Consider the following 20,882-nt stretch of genomic DNA (forward strand, 5'->3'; position numbering starts at 1 on the left):
ATATTTTTTAATTTAAATAAATGCTATGCAGTCAAACAGATTTTAGTTAAAACGGGCACCCAGAGAAGGAAACTCTGTTCTAAGTGGCCATTTTGGTTTCCGTTCAGCCACACCCATTGTTGCTGTTGTTGCTGTTTATTTTAATTTTAATTTTAAAGCACTTTCCTGCACCTAGAAGGGGGCGGGCAAACCTTGAGGGTCCACCAGGTCATCCCTGGAAGTCTGGCAACCCTATTCCCTGAGCTTTCTAAAACACAGCCACTCAACATTTCAGAGAGTAATGCTTCAAACTCTTTATTGTATCATGTACTGTATCTAAATAAATCCCTGCCGGGGGGGGCATCACCTGTAAGTGGTTTCTAACCCAGCAGCCGTAAGAGGAAAAACCACCAGGGCTTTATATAGTAAATCCTGGTTTTCATTCCCAAATATATATTTTTAAAAGAGCTAAAGAAGGTGTTGATTTTAAACCCAGACTCAGTAATGATCCAGGTGTGGGTGTGTCCTGTTTTTGTTGTGCCTATAGTGCAAGAGAGCCCCTTCCAGGCAGCAATAACACATTGCAGAACAACTGAGGCCACATCTGCACTATACATTTAAAACAGTGTCATGGCTCTCCCCAAGGAATCCTGGGAAGTGTTGTTTGTTAAATTAACTGTTTAAGCTCCTTGAGGCTTTTCACACCGCTTCCTTCTACCCATCTATCAAGCTGTCTATCCAAGCGACTTCCCAACTGGGCATAAGTTTCCTTCGGGTTCCGCTTAATTCCACGAAATGCCTTCCTGCTCTGCTCTGCTGTGAGCCCACAACGCACTTTAACCCTATGCTTAAAAACCATATAGTTTGATAATTCTTCCTCTCTCAAGTCTGAATATATTTCACTTAGAATCCCACAGATTTGAGGGCGCAAATATATCATCCAATTATCCTCAGGGATATGAAATTCTTCGCATACCCTCTCAAAACTGAATAGAAATGCCTCAACGTCATCTCCACTCACATATTTAGGGAAACGTTTCACATTCACTGAGGCAACTTCATTAGCAACAAGATTCTGAGGTAACTCTGAGAGATGTTGGGAGACCACCATATTCCACTCATAGAGTCATAATTCCCAGTTGCTTTAACAATCAATCCCTCTTCCCAGGGAACTCTGGGCGTTGTGGCTCTGTGAGGGGAATAGGTGGCTTCCTAACAACTCAGCAGCATACAACAAACTACACTTTTCAGAATTATTTGAGGGAAGACATCACTTTAAAGTGGTACAATGAGGAATTTTTTTATGTGGCGTTACTCACCAGTATGGAGCACAGGAACCTCTTTTTCTTTTCTTTTTTCTTTTTTGCTGTCCATGGCAGCCATTTTGTGCTGCCACGGATTACACTTTTATCAGTATATTGTTGTAAGCCAAAAATGGCTTATCTTCTGAGTTACGCCAATAAAACTCAGAGACAAGAGGAGTTAGGAGTCCATTGTTGTTTATTGCAAAGCAATAGGTTACAGTCGAATCTTTTCGCAAAACTGCAACCACGCCCAAAGGTCCGGGCAGGGGTATTTATAACATTTCAAAAAAAGGATTTCAATTTAACAAATCATTTACATCATTACCTCATTCTAATTTTAATACGCATGTGCAATAAGCATTGCTAACTAAACCTTGATTCTCACAGTAATCTGTTACATTCTGTTAGTATGCATGTTGGGAACCTGTGTTACATGTAGCCATTTGCACTGCACCTTTGTGATTGACGTATTTGCTGTCTTTCTATCCCAGTGGGGACGGCCTCTTTGCCAAATCATCAGTTTCTAATAGCAACAGGTTACCATAACTTCTCTATTAGAAGCATATTCAAGGATTTATAGGGGTTCACATTATCACATTCATTATGGCCCTTAGGGCCACTGCCACAATATGAGTACTAGCCCTCACTTTTTTGCCAAATAAAACCAGCATTGGGTATTATAGTGCTTTAAATGTATAGTGCTGACGGGGCTGCAGTGTAGATAATAGTAAGGTAGGACTCTACTATACAGCTGCAAATATAACGTATGAAGTGTGTTTTAAGTGCATGATACAAATGTGGCACTAGATGGCATTGATGAGCTAATGACAAATTTGATCTACACAGTGGTACCTCGGGTTACAGACGCGTCAGATTACAGACACTTCAGGTTACAGACTCCGCTAACCCAGAAATAGTACCTTTGGTTAAGAACTTTGCTTCAGGATGAGAACAGAAATCGCACGACAGCGGTGCAGTGGCAGCGGGAGGCCCCATTAGCTAAAGTGGTACCTCAGGTTAAGAACAGCTTCAGGTTAAGAACGGACCTCCAGAACAAATTAAGTTCATAACCTGAGGTACCACTGTATTTATAAACTTTTTTTCCCCTAAAAAGCATTTTCACAGCGTTTTTTATATCTGTGTAGATTCGGCCTTGGAGACACCAATGGTCTGACTCAGAAGACATGGATTCCACCCTAAAGAATCCTGGGAGCTGTACTTTGTTAAGGGTGCTGAGAGTTTCCCTGGGAAGAAAGCTTGACTGTTAAATCACTCTGAGAATCATAGCTCTCTGAGTAGGGGGTATCCTAGCAACTCTCAGTACCCTTAACAAACTACAATTCCCACGATTTTTTAAGCCTTGGCTGCTTAAAGTAGTATGATACTGGTTTAAATGTAGAATGCGGATGTGGCCTTATAAAGCAGAATAATGTTTGGATGGTCCAGCATAAATCCACCACTAATGTGCTATTATTACCGGGTACATAATGTGGCAGAATCCAGCCTATAGAAAATAGCACTAGTCCGAAGGGGCCCCGAGACAAATTGAAATGGTCAGATTTGTCAATCCTTATAGAGAACAAGTGAAAGAAAAATGAGAGGCAGATTCAGTTTGCCTTCTAATTAAAACTGGTAACTTTTGTTTATGAAACTGTGTTACTTTTCTCTTCCTTCGGTATCTCAGAAGGGCTCCTTTACAATCAATAATATTTTCAAAGGCACCAATGCAGGTAAGTGTCTAGCAATATATAGATTAAACTTAAACACGATAGATTAAACAGCAGATGATTCAGTGGAAAAAGGAGGCAATTGATTCATTAAATTAAATATTGTTTAATTGGCAGACAAGTACTGGAAGTGGTGGGAAGAACCCCCTCTTTACTATGAACTGTTTTGCTAATATGAAGGCTATTTTTTTAATCACAATAGCAGTTATGGGCTGTATCCAACATTAGTCCCACTTAAAGTGGAAGGTTTGAAATTAGCGAGCATCACTAGCTAAGGCGTAAAGCTTAAAAGTTTGTTTATTGGATTTGTTCAGAGCCATGCTGGATGAGGCCAGTGACCCATCCAGTCCAGCATTCTCCCAGTGGCCAACCAGGTGCCCATAATGGGAAGCCCACAACCAAGACCACAAGCAGACAACTCCTTTGCTAGAACAGCTTCACTGGCTACCCATCTGCTTCTGGGCACAATTCAAAGTGCTGGTAATCCTTTGTAATAAAGTACAAGTGTCTCTCTTAAGATTTAGTGTCAGGAGTATAACGTATTCCTGGACACCGCAGAGTTAGACGCAGACTTTTCTGGAAGCTTCTGGCTGTTGTGTAATTGACTGGACAGCACAACGCAGGAACTCAGGAACTCACTGGATAACTATATACAGTATTTATTGATTGAAGCAACTAGCATCCATAAGTTACTATTTACAGACTTTACAAAATAAAAGAAACAAAACATAAAATCTTTCCCTCTCTGTCTCTCTCTCTCTACACTGACCACGTTCTCCACACACTAACCACACTAACCACTAACAAGCTCTCACACAGAGCTCACTCTTAAGGAACTCATTGACCAATCACAGGTCGTTGCTAAGGGTCTGAGAGAGAGCAGATCTGGGCTTTCTGCCAACTAGTTAATTGCTTGGAGATAGACAGCTGCATTTCTGCACGTAGGCAATTTGCAATCTCTAACAGTCTCTGCGTCCAGTCCCTGTGTCCGTGGGATTACGCTACTGCGCATGTGCCCCACGGACAGCCGTTGGGACTTGGAGCGCAGAGACTTCGGGCAGCCGGGCGAAACTGTTGAAGCGGCGGGTGTGCGTGGGCATGTGGTGGGTGCGCGCTCGCGTGGACTTACTTCTAAGTGGCAGCGGCCGTTACAAGTGGCAGTGGTCGAGCGATGTCAAGCGAGAGCTGCTCGGTCAGCTCTGCACATGTTCCCGATGTTGCTAGGGCAACAGGGACGCTATGCGCAGAGCTGGCTACGTCATGCGGCTCTCGCGTTGTTAGGGGGGGGAAACGAGATAAGCGAGAGCCGCTCAGTCAGCTCTGCGCATGTCCCCGATGTTGCTAGGGCAACAGGGACGCAGAGCTGACAAAGTTTCTATAACATTGAGGCAGAGTCGCCTCTGAAATTCTGTAGGACAAACTTTTTTTTTTTGAAAAAAAATAACCACTGGGGTGATCTATACCATAAACAAACATTGCCCAAACTCTGTTTTTAAAAATGTTTGACCACATATCTTCTAGCGCACGTTAATTTAACGGGTATAATGTCTAGTGACCTATAAAGCCCTACATGGTTTAGGTCCAGGCTATCTGAAGGACCACATTGCCTCATATGAACGTGTCTGACATTGAGATCTTTTGGGTAGGCCCTTCTCTTGGTCCCTCCACCCTCACAGGCAGGCTTAGTTGGAGACCTGGAACAGGGCCTTCTCAGTGGCTACTCCCAGACTTTGGAATTCCCTCCCTGGATAAGCTAGACTGGCTCCCTGTTTGCTATCCTTCTGCTGGCAGATGAAGATTTGTTTCAACAGGGTTTTGGGAAACAACTGCTTTTAATTAAAGGGCTGGTGCCGTGCTGTTTTTATTGTAGTTATCTTTATGATTCTAATAGAGCTCATATAGATATTTTGTTGTTCAGTCGTTCAGTCGTGTCCGACTCTTCGTGACCCCATGGACCAGAGCACGCTGGGCACACCTATCCTTCACTGCCTCTCGCAGTTTGGCCAAACTCATGTTAGTCGCTTCGAGAACACTGTCCAACCATCTCATCCTCTGTCATCCCCTTCTCCTTGTGCCCTCCATCTTTCCCAACATCAGGGTCTTTTCCAGGGAGTCTTCTCTTCACATGAGGTGGCCAAAGTACTGGAGCCTCAACTTCAGGATCTGTCCTTCCAGTGAGCACTCGGGGCTGATTTCTTTAAGGATGGATAAGTTTGATCTTCTTGCAGTCCATGGGACTCTCAAGAGTCTCCTCCAGCACCATAATTCAAAAGCATCAATTCTTCGGTGATCAGTCTTTATGGTCCAGCTCTCATATAGATATAGATATAGCTATGTTTTAATTCTCTTAATGTTTAATGGTTTCTAATGCCCCCTCCCCTGTTTTTAGCTGTTCATATTTTATCTGTAAGCCACCTTGTGTCCCTGTCATGGGGAAAGGCAGGATATAAATAAATAAATCATCATCACCACCACCCCACTACCTGTCTGGCTATCTGCCCAACAGTGCAATCCTATGCTTGTCTACTAAATACTGCTGGATTCAATCTCTCTCAGGTTGATGGATATAAACAGGATTGCATTGCAATCTTTTGGGATCAGGGGAGTGGGGTTGGGGAAAAAAATTATACTAGCTCCAATTGGCTAATGACCCTCTGATGGCAAATGTCTTAGAGACAGGATTGCAGAAGGAGCCCCCCCCCCACGCAGGCAGGTGATGATCTCACCGAAGAAGAATGAGGAGTGGAATGTCAAAGATGACAGAATTAAGCGGGTCTTGTTTCCAGGGAAACGGCTCCCAAAAAGCATGGGAGGGAGGCAGGAGGATGTGGGGGAAGAGGGAGCCGGTGAGAAAGAGAAATTCGATTAGGCAAAAGCACGGAGTGCAAAATAAGATGGTAAAATGGAGGAATCGTCAGTGTGTGCTCTGGCTACTTTATGTCAGTAAAAACCAGAATCCAAGACCCACACCCTGCCCCAAGTAAAATAGCCACTGGAGCCCCTCACGCTGTGTAATCAATGCTCAGCTGTGATTAGAATGTTGTACTAGAACCCGAGGAGGAATATGGTTCAGATCCCCCCACTAGGCCATGAAGGTTTAACTGGGTGCAACTTTGGGGGCCAATCACTGCCTCAGCCTAACCTACCCCACAAGGTTATTGCGATTAATTGAAGAGGGAGAAAATAATGTACACCAGTTTGAGCTCCTTAAAGGAAAAGGTGGGGAGTATATATGCCCCCCCCCAAAGCTGGCACCTCTTTTTCTAGAAAAAATAGCACTGAGCACAACAATTTTTGGAAGCATTTATTTTTAAAAAAGAGTATGTGTATTTGGATAATAACACCATTTATATTCATATATACTAGGTGTGTGTGTGTGTGTGTGTGTGTGTACATAGATACATAAATAAATACATATAGTATTCCCCACTGGTGACATTAGGCTTGAACAATAAATTAACAGAGTGGCTCAGTTCAGAGGGCTGTGTCGGATGCAGGGGGTGGCATAGGAAGGCCCTGATAGGACTCTGAGGCCCTTGCAACTGTGTGAGGATGTCAGGTGGCAGCTTCAAATGGAACCATGATCCCAATAAGCCACAACTCAGTATTGTCAGCATGAGCGAAGCCAAGGGAGGTGGGGGGGCGGGGACAGGTGCCCCTCCCAAATCAATAAAAATACTTAAAACGTACATTTGAGGTTCTGCCCCCCACCACAAAAGGTCTGCCCCATGCAAATAACAACAACAACAACAACAATAATAATAAATACTGGCTACGCCCATAACCATCAGGCATGTGAGCCAGTGTGGTGTTGTGGTTGAAGACGGAGTGTTGGACTAGGACTTCGGAGACCAGGGTTCAAATCCCACCTCAGCCATGTGGGCCACTGGGTGACTTTGGAGCCAGCACTGCCTGTTCTGGGGATTAAATGAGGAAGGGGAGAACTAAGGACGTGGGTGGCACTGTGGTCTAAAAACCACAGAGCATAGGGCTTGCTGATCAGAAGGTCAGCGGTTCAAATCCCCGCGACGGGGTGAGCTCCCGTTGCTCGGTCGCTGCTCCTGCCAACATAGCAGTTTGAAAGCACCCCCAAAAAGTGCAAGTAGATAAATAGGTACCGCTCCATCAGGAAGGTAAACAGCATTTCTGTGCGCTGCTCTGGTTTGCCAGAAGCCGCTTAGTCATGCTAGCCACATGACCCGGAAGCTGTCTGCGGACAAACGCCAGCTCCCTCGGAGTGCCGCAAGCGAGATGAGTGCCGCAACCCCAGAGTCGTTCACGACTGGACCTAATTGGTCAGGGGTACCTTTACCTTTACCTTTACCTTTACCTTTACCTTCAACTCTTTGAAGAGAAAAAAGTTGGGATATACCGGTAAATGCAATCAATAAAAGCAAAATAAAGATTATTAATGCTCACAGAAATCACTGCCCTTAAGCCCTAAGAATGTCGTGTGAGGCTGTGACCAATATGTTAGGACTTTGGCTGGGGGAAAGATCTGAGTTCAAATTCCCTGCATATGCTGCTCTCAGGCTGAAAATGATTCCCAATCACGGGGCAGGAGTGCCAGATTGGCCCCGTGACCATGGGTGCCCGGGGGCTGTGGGTGCCATGCAGCTTGAATGGTCCTGGCACCGAAATTTGTGGGTGCCCGGCCCCTTCATGGGGAATTTTGTGGGTGCTTGGGCACTGAGGGCATCAGGGAGTTGGTACCCATGTCACAGGGTTAAAATATCGAACCCTGCAGTGTAGATTGCGAAACAAAAGAGACAGGAATAGCCTTGCAGCGTCTTTGCCAGCAGATGGTGCACTCTCCCTTGCAGAACTCCATTGATGTTTGAGTTGTTTCTTTGCTGGCTGGACCAACCTCACATGGCGGTGGGAATATGTTAATATATGCTACCAGAAGCTCATTCAGGCTAAAGAGCAACAACACTGCATGCATTTACGGACCCAGAATCACTTGTCTACTTGTAAGTAGTATATAAGGGTTCATAGAAGCCAACTCCTAGGAGCAGAGGAGTCTTCAACACCCCCCGAAATATTTGAGGTGTCTCAGGCCCCTCAAAGTTATTGGAAATTCCCAATGTGTGTGTGTGTCGGGGCTTACCTGGGCCCCTCCAATATTTTATTCAAATTGGCACCCCTGTTAAGGGTTCAAATGCCCACTGAGTGGCCTTGGCCCAGCCTATCAGTGTAACCTACCCCACAGGGTTGGCGTGGGGTTTCAATGAGGAGTGGGGAGACGGAGAACCATGTACACCACCTTGGAGAAAAAGATGGGATATACGTGCAATAAAATTAATAAGGTGGGTGGGAATAGATACTGACACCCACATCAATGAAAGCAGGATAAGAAGGTGGTGGTGGGGATTGAGCTGCAGCCCACCCATACACTGCCCTAGTCTCGTGTGGTGGTCTAACCCGCCCCCCCCCAATTGCTGTCACCGGCTGCATCACGCTTGTCGCCATCCTCATCGACTCTTGAAACCCCGAATGCTATTTTATGAAAAAAAAATATATATAGGCAGGCTTCGCGTTGCCAGAGCAACCCTCTCCACCATCGCCACCACCGCTGCTCTGCCCTCTTCACTGCTGGCATGAAATTGATCAGGCAAGGCTGGTTCCAGGAGCTTCTGTTCACCTCCGCAGCATCCCCAGGGGTGCCTGAAAATGTTCAGGCTTCGGTGTGAATGGAGATCAAGCGGTTGGGGGCGGGCATTGCTTTATATGCTGTAGCCTCGCAGGGCGCTGGGGGGCCGTTAATTGGAAGGGCCCTGCTGGGTCTTCTGTTCCTGTTAAGAGCACGTGTTGCAGGCCCGGGGACTGCGCCTACAGTGGAAATATCCCATGCAGAGGACCTGGACCAGGGGTAGGCAACCTAAGGCCCGGGGGCCAGATGCGCCCAATTGCCTTCTCAATCCGGCCCATGGTGGGTCCGGGAACCAGCGTGTTTTTACATTAGTAGAATGTGTGCTTTTATTTAAAACTAGCTGGCCCGGCCATGCGTTGCGGTGGCTTTTTTTGTGAAACAGAAAAGGAAGATAGATAGATAGATAGATAGATAGATAGATAGATAGATAGATAGATAGATATAGATATAGATATAGATAGAGAGAGATAGAGATAGAGATAGAGATAGATATAGATATAGATATAGATATAGATATAAATATAGATATAGATATACACACAGTGGTGCCTCGCAAGACGAAAATAATTCGTTCTGTGAGTGCTGTCGTATAGCGAATTTTTCATCTTGCAAAGCACCAACAGGAGAATAGCGGTTTGACGGGGAAAAAATTCGTCTTGCGAGGCAAGCCCATAGGAAAATTCGTCTTGCGAGACAGCCTTTCACTAGTGAATGCCTTTCGTCTAGCGAGTTTTTCGTCTAGCGAGGCATTCGTCTAGCAGGGCACCGCTGTATATAGATATATAGATAGATATGTAAACTGTTCGTGCCCACAGCTTCTCCCGTTGAATTTCCGCCTGCCTCCTCCCCGTCTTTCCCCGTTTCTTCCTCCACACAGCTTCTCCCATTGAATTTCCGCTTGCCTCCTCTCCGTCTCCCCCCCGTTTCTGACTGCCTCCACACAGCTTCTCCGGTTGAACTTCCACCTGCCTCCTCTCCGTCTTTCCCTCCGTTTCTTCTTCCCTCCACACAGCTTCTCCGGTTGAATTTCCACCTGCCTCCTCTCCGTCTTTCCCCCCGTTTCTTCCTCCCTCCACACAGCTTCTCCCATTGAATTTCTGCCTGCCTCCTCTCCGTCTTTCCCCCCGTTTCTGCCTGCTACCTTCCCCTCCCCTGCACTTTCCCTGGTCACCCCGAAACTCTGTTGCTTACGGCTGTATAATTGCAAATGGAGCTCATGTTCTGGAAAGCGGCTGTCGATTGCTGTGGCCTGGGAAGGCGCACACACAGCTGAAAATTAGGCCGCAAATAGCGGACAGCCATTTGAGGCGGCGGCTGTAAGTTGTCACCTCGGGAGTTGGGTGGCGCCTTTCTATTGGTTGCTGGTTGTGATGTCAGTGCTGTTACTGGTGACATCTAATAGGCGCGCCAATTTTTTGTGTGTTTATTCTTTATTTTAGGTATATCAGGTGTTGTTTTTTGAAATTTAAGTATCCCATGTTATTCCCTGATGGTCATGGAATGGTGTGTCCTAATTTGATGCTGTTTGGTCCAATGGTTACGGAACAAGTTGGTAACACCCGCACACACAATGGGAACATTTATATATATATATAGATGCGTCTCTGGGTTATTTGTGGGGCATAGGAATTTGTTCATTATTCCCCCCCCCAAAAAATAGTCCAGCCCCCCCCCATGGTCTGAGGGACAGTGGACCGGCCCACAGCTGAAAAAGGTTGCTGACCCCTGACCTGGCATAGTTGTGAATGCAATGGTTCCTAAACCTTTTCATGCTACCACTCTCTTGGTTCCATAAACTCGTCCCCAGTGCCCCTTACCCTACCCCATAAAAAGTATTATTCAGAATACTGGTTTGCATGAACATAGGAAGCTGCCTTACACTGAGTCAGACTTTGGTCCATCTTGTTCAGTGTTGTCTACACTGACTGGCAGCGGCTCTCCAGGCTTTCAGATAGGGGCTCTCCCAGCCCTATACAAATTTTATTAAATAATAATAATAATAATAATACCTGGAGACACCACTAGGGATTGAACCTGAGACCTTCTGCATGCAAAGCAGATGCTGTAGCACTGAGCTACAGCCCTTCCTCTAAAGTAAGATTCTAGTGAGTCCTCACAGTTCTGAGTTAAAGGCCGAATTAAATAAGAAGCTGCCATCTACTGAGTCTTCCGTAATGTTTACACTGACTGGCAGCAGATTCTCTGGGTTTAGGGCAGGGAACCTCTCCCAGACCTATATGGAGATGCTTCTGCATGCAAGGCAGATGCTCTGCCACTGGGCTATGGCCCTTCTAAGGAAGATAATAACAAAATAAAATTTGAAACAGTAACAATTAATTTATTAACAACCCGATTACAATTAGTTTAATTATTTAAAAAAACTGATGAACTTGATCCTTTTCCTTTAGGATGTTAAAACACACACACACACACACACACACACATATGCCTTGTGCCCATCTTTGTTTTGAAAAACAACAAAAACAAAATAAAATTTCTGTATTTGCCTACATTGGTGCATCTTTAAAAAAATCCGATCAGGCACTCTGCACATGTTAAGAATAAATTTAGCCCTCAGATTATTATTTTTTTTAAAACCCTCCTTTGTTCCATTATTGTTTGACTGTTCTGTCCATGCTCAGAATCCTTTAGATCCCTACAAAACAACCCCTTTATTTTTCTCCCTGTAGGCCTGTCTGCACCTCTGGAACACTGCAGCCAGCCTGGGTGCAGTCAACCACCAAGTCAACTAGAGATGCCTCTTTATTATACAACCTTTATATAGGTTATATAGATTCGCATTCGAGGTTGGGGAAAGCACTCTGCACGCGCTCAGGAGCCTCTCTACCCAACGATGCCTTGCGGTTTACTGTGTTTTGGAAACGCGAGGTGGCGTTTGCTAGCTTGGAAAAAAATATGTGGGAGACACAGGGAGCAGAGTAAAAGCGAAGAGGCGATCTTTTAAAAGCCTGCTGGCGGCTGTTTGAGTCATTTCAGTTCCCCCCCCCTCCCCTTCGCACGCGCACTAACCCCCGCCCTTTGCAAATTGTTGCAAGCTGCGCGTAACGTTCAGAGCGCTGTCTCTGTCTCCAGACTCCCCAAAAGCAGATCCATTTTTCCCCCTTCCTCTTCCTGCTTTTTCTTCACCCATGGACCTCTTTTTTGCGGGAGAGCGACCAGGAGGGAAGCAGCGAGGCGCTCCTCTCCCCAAGCAGCGCGGGGAGACAACAATAGGGAACTGAAGAGGCCGGGGGAGGCGGAGGGAAGCGAAATTGACTAGCAACGAGACTGTGCTGGTGGCGAAGGGGGGAAAAAATAAATTCCTCCTTTGCTGAACGCAAAAAGCGGCTGCTGTGTGTATAAGAGAGTTTTATGGAGCCGCCGGCTGGGAATCGCCCTAGTTCCGCCCGGAGAAGGAGATCAGGAAGACGGGATTATTATGAGCTTGCCAAGAAGACGCTGAGCTACTCCAGGGTGGTGTTCGCAGGGGTTGGGGCATCGCCAGGCTCGCTGGAGACCTGCTGCCGCGGCCGCCTTTCTTAACTGGGCTAAGCCAGGCAGCAAGGACTCTTGACAAGGCAAGGTAAAAGAGGGAGAGCCCTTTCCTGAGCTGGATTTATAACCACATGGCAAGCCACCAGTGAGTGACCCGGCGATCAGGGCAAGCGACCCTGAGTGGATTCCTCTCCTTCGCCTTTTCTCCTCAAACAGCCTTTGGGAACGATGAGCGGGAGATGATGATGTTGGATAGCCAGGTAAAGGACGCGCGCTTTTGCAAAGGCTAGAAAATAATAATCGTGATCGTAGAGGTGGAAGGGGCCCAAAGGGGGCATCTAGTCCAACCCCCTGGTAATGCTTTGCAGCGCAAGCGAAAGAGCAGCCACCCCCCACCCCCCACAAATGGGGGAAATAATAGGCAGGTCTTCGCCCCATCTGGGGTTTGCCAGCAGGTGGAAAATGGATAGTTGGCTTATTTAGTCGGAACTGCTTGTTGTTGTTGTTTTTGTTGTTGTTGAAAGGAAACTGCCTTATATAGCTTAGTACTGTCTACACTGACTTGCAGCAGATCTCCAGGGGATCTCTCCCAGTCCTACCTGGAGGGGCTGGGGATTAAGCACTACCTCTCTGCTATGGCTTTCCCTCCTAAAAATGAATTAAGAAGCTATTAAGAATGGCTCAGAATTAAAGGCTGAGTTAAACAGGGATATAGCAAGCTGTCTTATACTAAATCAGCACAATCTATGCTACCTGACACAAGCTCTCTGTGATTTCAGGCAGCAGTTATCGTTCAGCCTTACCTGGAGACAACAGGGATTTACCCCAGAGCCTTCTGCATGCAGACCAAGTGCTCTACCACTAAGCTTTGGCATCCCCCCCCCAAAGGAAGTAAGATTCCAGTCCTCATGATTCTGAATTTAAAGAAGGGCTGGGGAGCTGACTTCTGCTGAAGTCAGTCCATTGGCCCGTCTTGCTAAATACTGCGTACACCGACTGGCAGCTGTTCTCCAGGGTTTCAGACAGGGACTCTACCCCAGCCCTACCTGTAGATGCCACTGGGGATTGAACCTGGGACCCTCTGACACTGAGCTACAGCCCTTCCCCAGCTTATGCTGTGTGTGGCATCTGAAAACATAACATAAATGAAAATGCTTTCATCTCTGCCCCACAGTGCTTCAGTCTACAGTCGGCCCGGATATACAGAAGCCGATTGAATCCTTTTATGAGGAAGACCTTATCAGTCACCTCCCTGCCTTATGTTTGAGCTTCTTGGAAAGGGAGGAGCTCAGATGGACCTTTGGCCTGATCCAGCACAAAAGCCCTTGTATTCTTACAGTACGATTAGAAAGACAGGCTGACTGGTGGCTTTATGAGCTGTGACAGCAAAATAGAACCTCCATTTTCAGGAGCAGTTTGCCTTTCAGTACAAACCGCTGGGTTAGGTGATCATGAAAGGCTATTCCTCCAAGTCCTTGGTATTGAGCTCTGTGATGCCTCTGACTGGCTGGTCTCAGAAGGGTCCGCCCCCCCCCCCCTTTTGCTCTGATCCAGGAAGGCAATTATTGAGTTGAATGTGGGTTGAAACCAGATGAAACTAAAAAAAAGATGTATATGAGCAAATGCAATTTCAGTACATTCTGGATATAATAATAATAATAATAATAATAATAATAATAATAATAATAACAGAAGGGCTTCCACTTTGGAAGTGGTGAAGATCACATGAATTAGAAGGGTTGGCTATCTCTGAGCATGTGCCGAGTGCTTCCCACTAACACAGCCTTTGCCAACCCTCCAGAAGTTTAGAACTGGAATTCCAGCCCTAGCCAGCATGCTGGTAGTTGTAGTGCAAAACATCTAAAGGGCGCCTGGTTGGCAAAGAACCTTCCCCCAAGTGTCCTTAGGATTTAAAGCCCATTTAAAGCACATTATTTCCCCTCAATAATCCTGGGAACTGTAGTTCTTTAAGGCTGCTGGGAATTGTACCAGTGTGAGGGGGTAAAAGCTACAGTTCCCAGGATTCAGGGTGTGTGTGTGTCATGTGTTTTTAAACATATGGTGTTCGTTGCAACCTGCTTTTCAACAGGCCACACCAGTGGTTGAGTAGCTTCCTTGCATGTAGATTAAACCCTTGGCATCTCCAGGTAGGGCTGTGAGAGATCCCTACCTGAATCCCTGTACCGACAGTCAGTGTAGATAGTACTGAGCTAGATGGACCTATGGTCTGTCTCAATAGAAGGCATATTCTTCTGTTCCTAGGCACCAGTTCCAGGACTTGTGGATTAATAATGCTGATGATATAATTATAGAATGCCTCTGAGCATGTGCCGTAGGCCTTTCCACACCAGATGCACTCATCTAAATTTGGGACTGGGCTTCCAGCCAGCTCTGAAGCCCTGGCACCTCTAGCTCTCCCCCACCCCTTCCAGTTAGCCCACAAAAAAACATTTTGCGTAATGGGGTTGTTGATGCTTTTGTGGGTTTGCCAAATTATCACCTTCACCTCTGCCGAGAGGACGTGGTCTTAGCTGTATTACGCCATCCCTGCTTTGCTGAGGGGGTGAGGGAATTCAACCTCAAGAATTTCATTTAATTCCCACCATGAGAGGGAATCAGGAGTTGCCTAGAAAGGAGGAGGTTACTTTCAGGGAACCTGTCTAACATGGTTGGAGATCCCTGTCTTCCCTTCTCATGAATCCTTGCAGTGTTTGGAGGATGCTGGGGAAGTCACTTTTGTGGAGTTTGTGTCCCACCATGATCCTCAGCGACATAGGAAAATAATATTCACTAATTTGGCCAGTTCAGGAGTATCCCAGAGTCTGAGATTTGAAACCTGAGATCTGGGGCGGCCCCGATGATGTCATGGGGGGGAGGCCTCTCAGTGATGTCACAGGGGCGGGCCTTGGAGATGGAGGTTAATTGGGAGAGGGTAGCAGAAGAGCGCCACCCCACCCCCAGAGTGTCCCTTCTATAATTTGCAGTCAGCTGCTGCTGGGCTGAAGCTTGCAAGTTGTATGCACAGTCATCATCATCATTTTTATTGTCATTATTACTATTATTAAAGGCCATCTCACATACCTGGAGAGTCATGCCAATCAGCTGCCACCTGGAGATGGCCAGGCAAACAGGGAGACTTTGCGTCTGACAGCCCTAGTATGAAAGGATATTAACTTGTCTCCTACAGTTGGTCTGAACAGCCAGTGTTTCAGGAGCAGTAATGGTTTGTGCCTGTTTGGCCTGGTGGGGTAGAAGGCAGCGAGCCCAAGAAGTAGATGGGGCCAATAATGAGTGGAGACGGGGCCAATGGCAAGTGGAGGCAGAGCCAACTAATTATGGTTTTGTTCCTATCCTCCTCACTAATGAGTTCTGCAAGAGCAACTAAGGAGGAGGAGGAGGAGGAGGAAGCTGGCAGTCTGTGCCACTTGCTGGACTGGTTGTAAGAGAGCAAGCCCATGCCAGGAGGGTGGTCAGCTGGGTACACTTGCCCTGGACCTCAGAGGACTAAGCTGTCTGGGGGCCCCACCAGGGACCGGCCAATTTTTTGCTTGAGTTTATAACTTTATTCTAACAAGACTCCCACCTTGGACCTCGGACAAGCTCTGCACAAGGCTGAGACAGAGGGTGTTTGTTTTGCTGAGGGCAGACTGAGGTTCATAGGGCAGTGCCCATTTCGTCCTAATGGACCAGCCTCCACTGTTTGGCACAGCACTGGTACTGGAAATTCTCTCCCTCTTGCATATGTGTGTTACTCAAGGCTCACTCTGCACAAGCTCAGGTGCCCCTTCTGTTCAATTCCAGGACAGTATCATAGCTTGAAGACAAGCCTCTTTGGGATTTTTTACTCTCATTTTAAGCCTTCCATGACTTAAGTAGCCAAAGGATCTAACACATTTTCCTAGCTGGCTGCTGGAAAGCCCCCAATCAGAGCATGAAAGCAATAGTCCTCCTCGGATGTCTGTCCCCACCAATGGTGCCATCGGGGAAGGATTTTGGGGTCCGGGGTCCAGAACTCCACTTGGCAAGGAAGATTCCACTTGGAGAAGGGCTGGTTTTTTCATATTTTGAAGCACAGAATACACATCACCATCTAAATAGCACCCCCTTCCATAATACCATTAGGTCCAGAACCTAAGACAACAAGAAGACAGCCACCAACTTGGATAGCTTTAAAGTTGGATTAGACAAATTTGCAGAGGATAAGGCTAGCAATGGCAACTAACCCCAATTGCTATGTTCTACCTCCTCTTTTGAAGGCAGTAATACTTTGAATTGCCGGTTTCTGGAAACTGCAGGAGGGGAAGAGTAGCTGTTGCATCCCGGTTCTGCTTGTGGCCTTCCTGTTGGGGTGTCTGGTTGGCCACTGTGGGAACGTGATGCTGAACTAGATGGGCCACTGGCCTGATCCTTCTTATGTACAAAACTATACCACAGGTACCCGGTATTTGGTGTGTTAGAGAGAGACTGCAGCTGTACCTGGAGGTTCCATTTAGCTATCGATTCTATTTCAGGAGAAAGGGGGTGCCATACTTGCTTTGATTTAAAGCCATACTGTGGAAATGAATTGGAAATGTTATATAATTATTCCTCCCTCCCCTTTTACCTTCCTTTATGGGTACCTCCTCTGTCTAAGAGGAGTGTATTTAAAATAACCTTGGCAGGCTTATCAAGAAATATATCTCTTTCACATCCTGACTCTTATGAAAACATCTGGCAGTGGGCATGAGAGTCTGCTTCCCTTGCTCTGGTGGATGGTCTAAGGAAGTGTTTGTTACAAAACCTTCACTTTATAGAAGTACCAGAGTCTAGCCACAAGTTATCAACAGCCCTTATTCTGAAGGAAAGCACCTGTCTTACTTGCCTTCCATGCAGATATGATTGCCACAGGTGGGTCCAGACATTTAACTGTTGAACTGCTGCTATGCTGCAGAAGCAGATGGTGTTCCGATTTGTATGATCTGCTGTTGTACAGTAATGTGGTTGTGTAGGTGGTTGTATGTGTGAAGAATTAGTTTCATTCTTTGTGTTTAAGTCTTGTGGTTTGACTATAAGTCATGAGATCTAAATGCACTTGATTTTATGGAAGTATGGAGTGTTCAAGAAGGCTGGGGTCATGTCAGGTTTAAGGGACTGTGTGTAACGCAGAAGTGTAAGAAAGTCTTGATACACAAGTCTCAGAATGTGGTACAGTATTGACATTCAGAGAGCCTCAGCTTTCATTTGCAGGGAATCAAGTTTCTAGTTCTCATTTTATTTAGGATGCTGCCTTCTGCTGAGTCAGACCATTGGTGCATGTAGCTCAGTATTTTCTACAATGACTCCACGGTTTTCGTACCTGGAGATGCCCTTGGGGGTTTAACCTCGGACCCTCCGCGTCCACAGCAGTTCCTCAAATTAATTTATCTGTCAATTATAGTTCGCAACCCCTTCCCTTTCTCAGCTTTCTCTTTTAGGTCTGTAAAAGTGGTCCTAGAATATTTTAAAGTAATCAGATATCCATCTATGTCCATGTTTTTTTGCAAAATAGCTTTAATAGCTGTTAAAAACAGCCATATTCTACCTTTCCTCCAAGGAGTTCATGGTGGCATACAGGTTTCTCTCTTTATCCCTGCACAACAACACTGTAAGGTAGGTTAAGCCTAGAGAGAGTGACTGGCCTAAGGCCACCCAGTGAGCTTCGTGGATGAGAAGGGATTTGAACCCCACCCTCCTTCCAGGTCCTTCACCTCTGCTAAGAAATAATAATAATAATAATAATAATAATAATAATAATAATAAATTTATTATTTATACCTCGCCCATCCGGCTGGGTTTCCTCAGCTACTCTGGGTGGCTCCCAACAGATTAAAAACAGAATAAAACATGAAACATTAAAAACTTCCCTAAACAGGGCTGCCTTCAGGTGTCTTCTAAAAGTTAAATACCGGTAGTTGTTTATTTCCTTGACATCTGATGGGAGGGCGTTCCACAGGGTGGGCATCACTACCGAAAAGGCCCTCTGCCTGGTTCCCTGTAACCTCACATCTCACAGTGAGGGAACCGCCAGAAGGCCCTCAGTGCTGGATCTCAGTGTCCGGGCTGAACGATGGGGGTGGAGACGCTCCTTCAGGTATACTGGACTGAGGCCATTTAGGGCTTTAAAAGTCAGCACCAACACTTTGAATTGTGCTCGGAAACGTACTGGGAGCCAATGTAGGTCTTTCAGGACCGGTGTTATATGGTCTCGGTGGCCACTCCCAGTCACCAGTCTAGGTGCTGCATTCTGGATTAGTTGTAGTTTCTGGGTCACCTTCAAAGGTAGCTAGGGCTATGTCTGCTTAATTTTTTATTATGCATACAAGCCTTAAATAAAGAAATTCATCCACTTTGACCTTTTGCCAGCTCTGATCAGCACCACCCTCCCTGATCAAGGATTACGTCCCAATCAGCAATGAAATGAGTTTCATTAAATGATTTTTTTTCTCCTTAGAGCAGGCTGCACCTTCCAAAATCCAGTCATGCAACAAATGTGCAAAAGAGTCCTTCCTCTCTGGCCATGCACAGTATGTATGTGTGCACTTTGTGTTGAACGCTTTGGACAATCCGTTCCCTTTGAGAGAAAGAGCTGGAGATTCTCTTGGAACAACTCCCAGGAATTATTCTGAGCCAGGGGTGGATCACTTTTGTGCGTTTATGGATGTTGCTGCACTCCAGCTCCCATCAGCCCCAGCCAGCATGATCAACAGCCAGGGATGATGGGAGTTGGCATCTAAAGATCACTAGAAGAACACAAGTTCCTGAGCCCTGATCTGAGAAATAGCCTACAAGAGATGGAGGAATGCCTCTTATTTAAAAGAGGCATTCCCTCATAGGCGGGGGGGACGGACAATGCCTCTCCTTAGATCAGAGCTGGGGAATCTGTATATTGTGGGACTCCAACTCCCATCAGTCCCCGTCAGCATGGCCAACCGTCAGAGGACAATAGGAGTTGTAGTCCAGCAACATATGGAGGCCTCCTCTAAGTCAGCAGTCTTTCACTATAGATCTCCAGCTGTTGTTGAACTGAAACCCACATCATCCCTGGCCGTTGGCTAAGCTGTGTCTGGATGATGAGATTTGTAGTTCAACAACTGAGGGGGAAGAACACTGCTCCAAGCAGAGGTCCTTGCTGCATTTCTGCCAGCCAGAAGGGGGAGCCTCCTGCTTTGTTTATATTAGGTTGTCCCTCCTTTCTCTTCTCACCAGGTTAAAGCAGTGAAGAGTCTTATGCCACTTCAGTAACTAACACATTGACTGTGTGGTGTAAGCTGTTTTGTGTTACAATGATTTTGTGTTCCCTCTCAAAACACTTCAGAATTCCAGGCAAGACCAGGCCTCTCACAGCTTACAGCTGAAGCCAAAGCAGAATTTCCCACCTAGACATTTTCAATTTGGCAAAATGTCACCGTTCTGATTTTGACCTGGGCTGGCCTTGGTTGCTTTATGCTGCCTAATTCTCCTCTCAAGCAAGGCTTCACATCCTGTGTTTCCACAAGAGAGGGGTCGAGTTATTAAGGGAGGGGGAGAAATTGAATTCAGTTCTCATTTAAAGGCAGTGCAGCCTGATTTGTGCTTTCTGAATTGACATGAGAACCAAAATGCAGCCATCTTTCAAAATTCACACATATATGAATTTTACAATGCTAGTCTCCAACCAAAGAGTGTTTACAAAAATGCATATATTGGGGAGAAGTGACCATAAAAATGAATCTATTAATGAAAATTGCATACAAATGTGCATTCTGTATGGGGAAATGGCTGAAAAAAGTGTTATTTAGTCAAAGCTACATAGAAATCTCTCTCTCTCTCTCTCTCTCTCTCTCTCTCTCTCTCTCTCTCTCTCTCTCTCTGTGTGTGTGTGTGTGTTAGGAGAAATTTGCACTAAAATGCTAATAAATTTCATGAGGATTTGGCCCTTTAAACACCACGTTGCCTACCTCTAGCTGAGTGTTATAACTTCTGCTTGGTATGCAGAACATTCTCTGTTCAACTTCCAGCATCTCCAGATCAGGTGTGCTCCTGCCTGAATCCCTGTCTGCTGGCAGTCTGTGTAGATGACACTGAGCTAGATGGACCAATACTCTGACTCAACAGAAGACAGGTTCCAGTGGGACTATTTAAATCAGCCTTCACTGTATAGTTGTTGTAAACTGCTCTGTTGCTTTTTTTAATGAATAGTGGAATATAAATATTTTTATAAAGACAAATATAAACATTTCAGAATCATGTGGACTGGAATCTTGGGTTTTAGCTGTTTTATCTTTGGATTAGAGGTTCAGTAGCCAGGGAGGAGAGACTCCTTCCTGAAACCCTGACGAGCTGCTGCCAATCAGTGTAGACAGTACTGAGCTAGGTGAACCAGTGTTCTGATACAGCAGATTCCTGTGTAGTCATGACTTTAGTCCTGTTGATTTAAATGAGAACTCAGTGCAACTGATTTTGCCTGCAATAATAAAGCAGGGATATCTAATGTGGTGCTCTCTAGATGTTGTTGGGACTACAACTTCCATCAGCCAAACAACATCTGGAGGGCACCACGTTGGCCATCCCTGCACTAAAGCAACTCCACACGTGACATCATGTGCAATCAAATGTCTTCACTGAGCTTTTGTTTTCTCTATTGAATCTTCTCCACATCCATTTTCTTTTGTCCTTCCTGCCTCGTGCACCGTTTGGCCAGTGGTCAAAGAAAATGTTTGTGCATGT

General features: G+C 45.9%; 1 protein-coding gene across 1 annotated transcript in view; it reads left to right on the forward strand.

Moving 5' to 3' along the window:
- The first annotated feature begins 11,746 nt into the window (after window positions 1-11,746).
- Window positions 11,747-20,882, forward strand: part of RALGDS (ral guanine nucleotide dissociation stimulator) — a 92,838-nt gene continuing 83,702 nt past the window's right edge. Inside the window, exon 1 of the mRNA XM_033137089.1 lies at window positions 11,747-12,418. Within this exon, the coding sequence (XP_032992980.1) occupies window positions 12,398-12,418 (21 nt within the window). The 5' untranslated portion in view covers window positions 11,747-12,397. The remainder of the gene's footprint in view (window positions 12,419-20,882) is intronic.

This window comes from Lacerta agilis, chromosome Z, assembly GCF_009819535.1.
Source record: "Lacerta agilis isolate rLacAgi1 chromosome Z, rLacAgi1.pri, whole genome shotgun sequence".
NCBI classification, from domain to species: Eukaryota; Metazoa; Chordata; class Lepidosauria; order Squamata; family Lacertidae; genus Lacerta; species Lacerta agilis.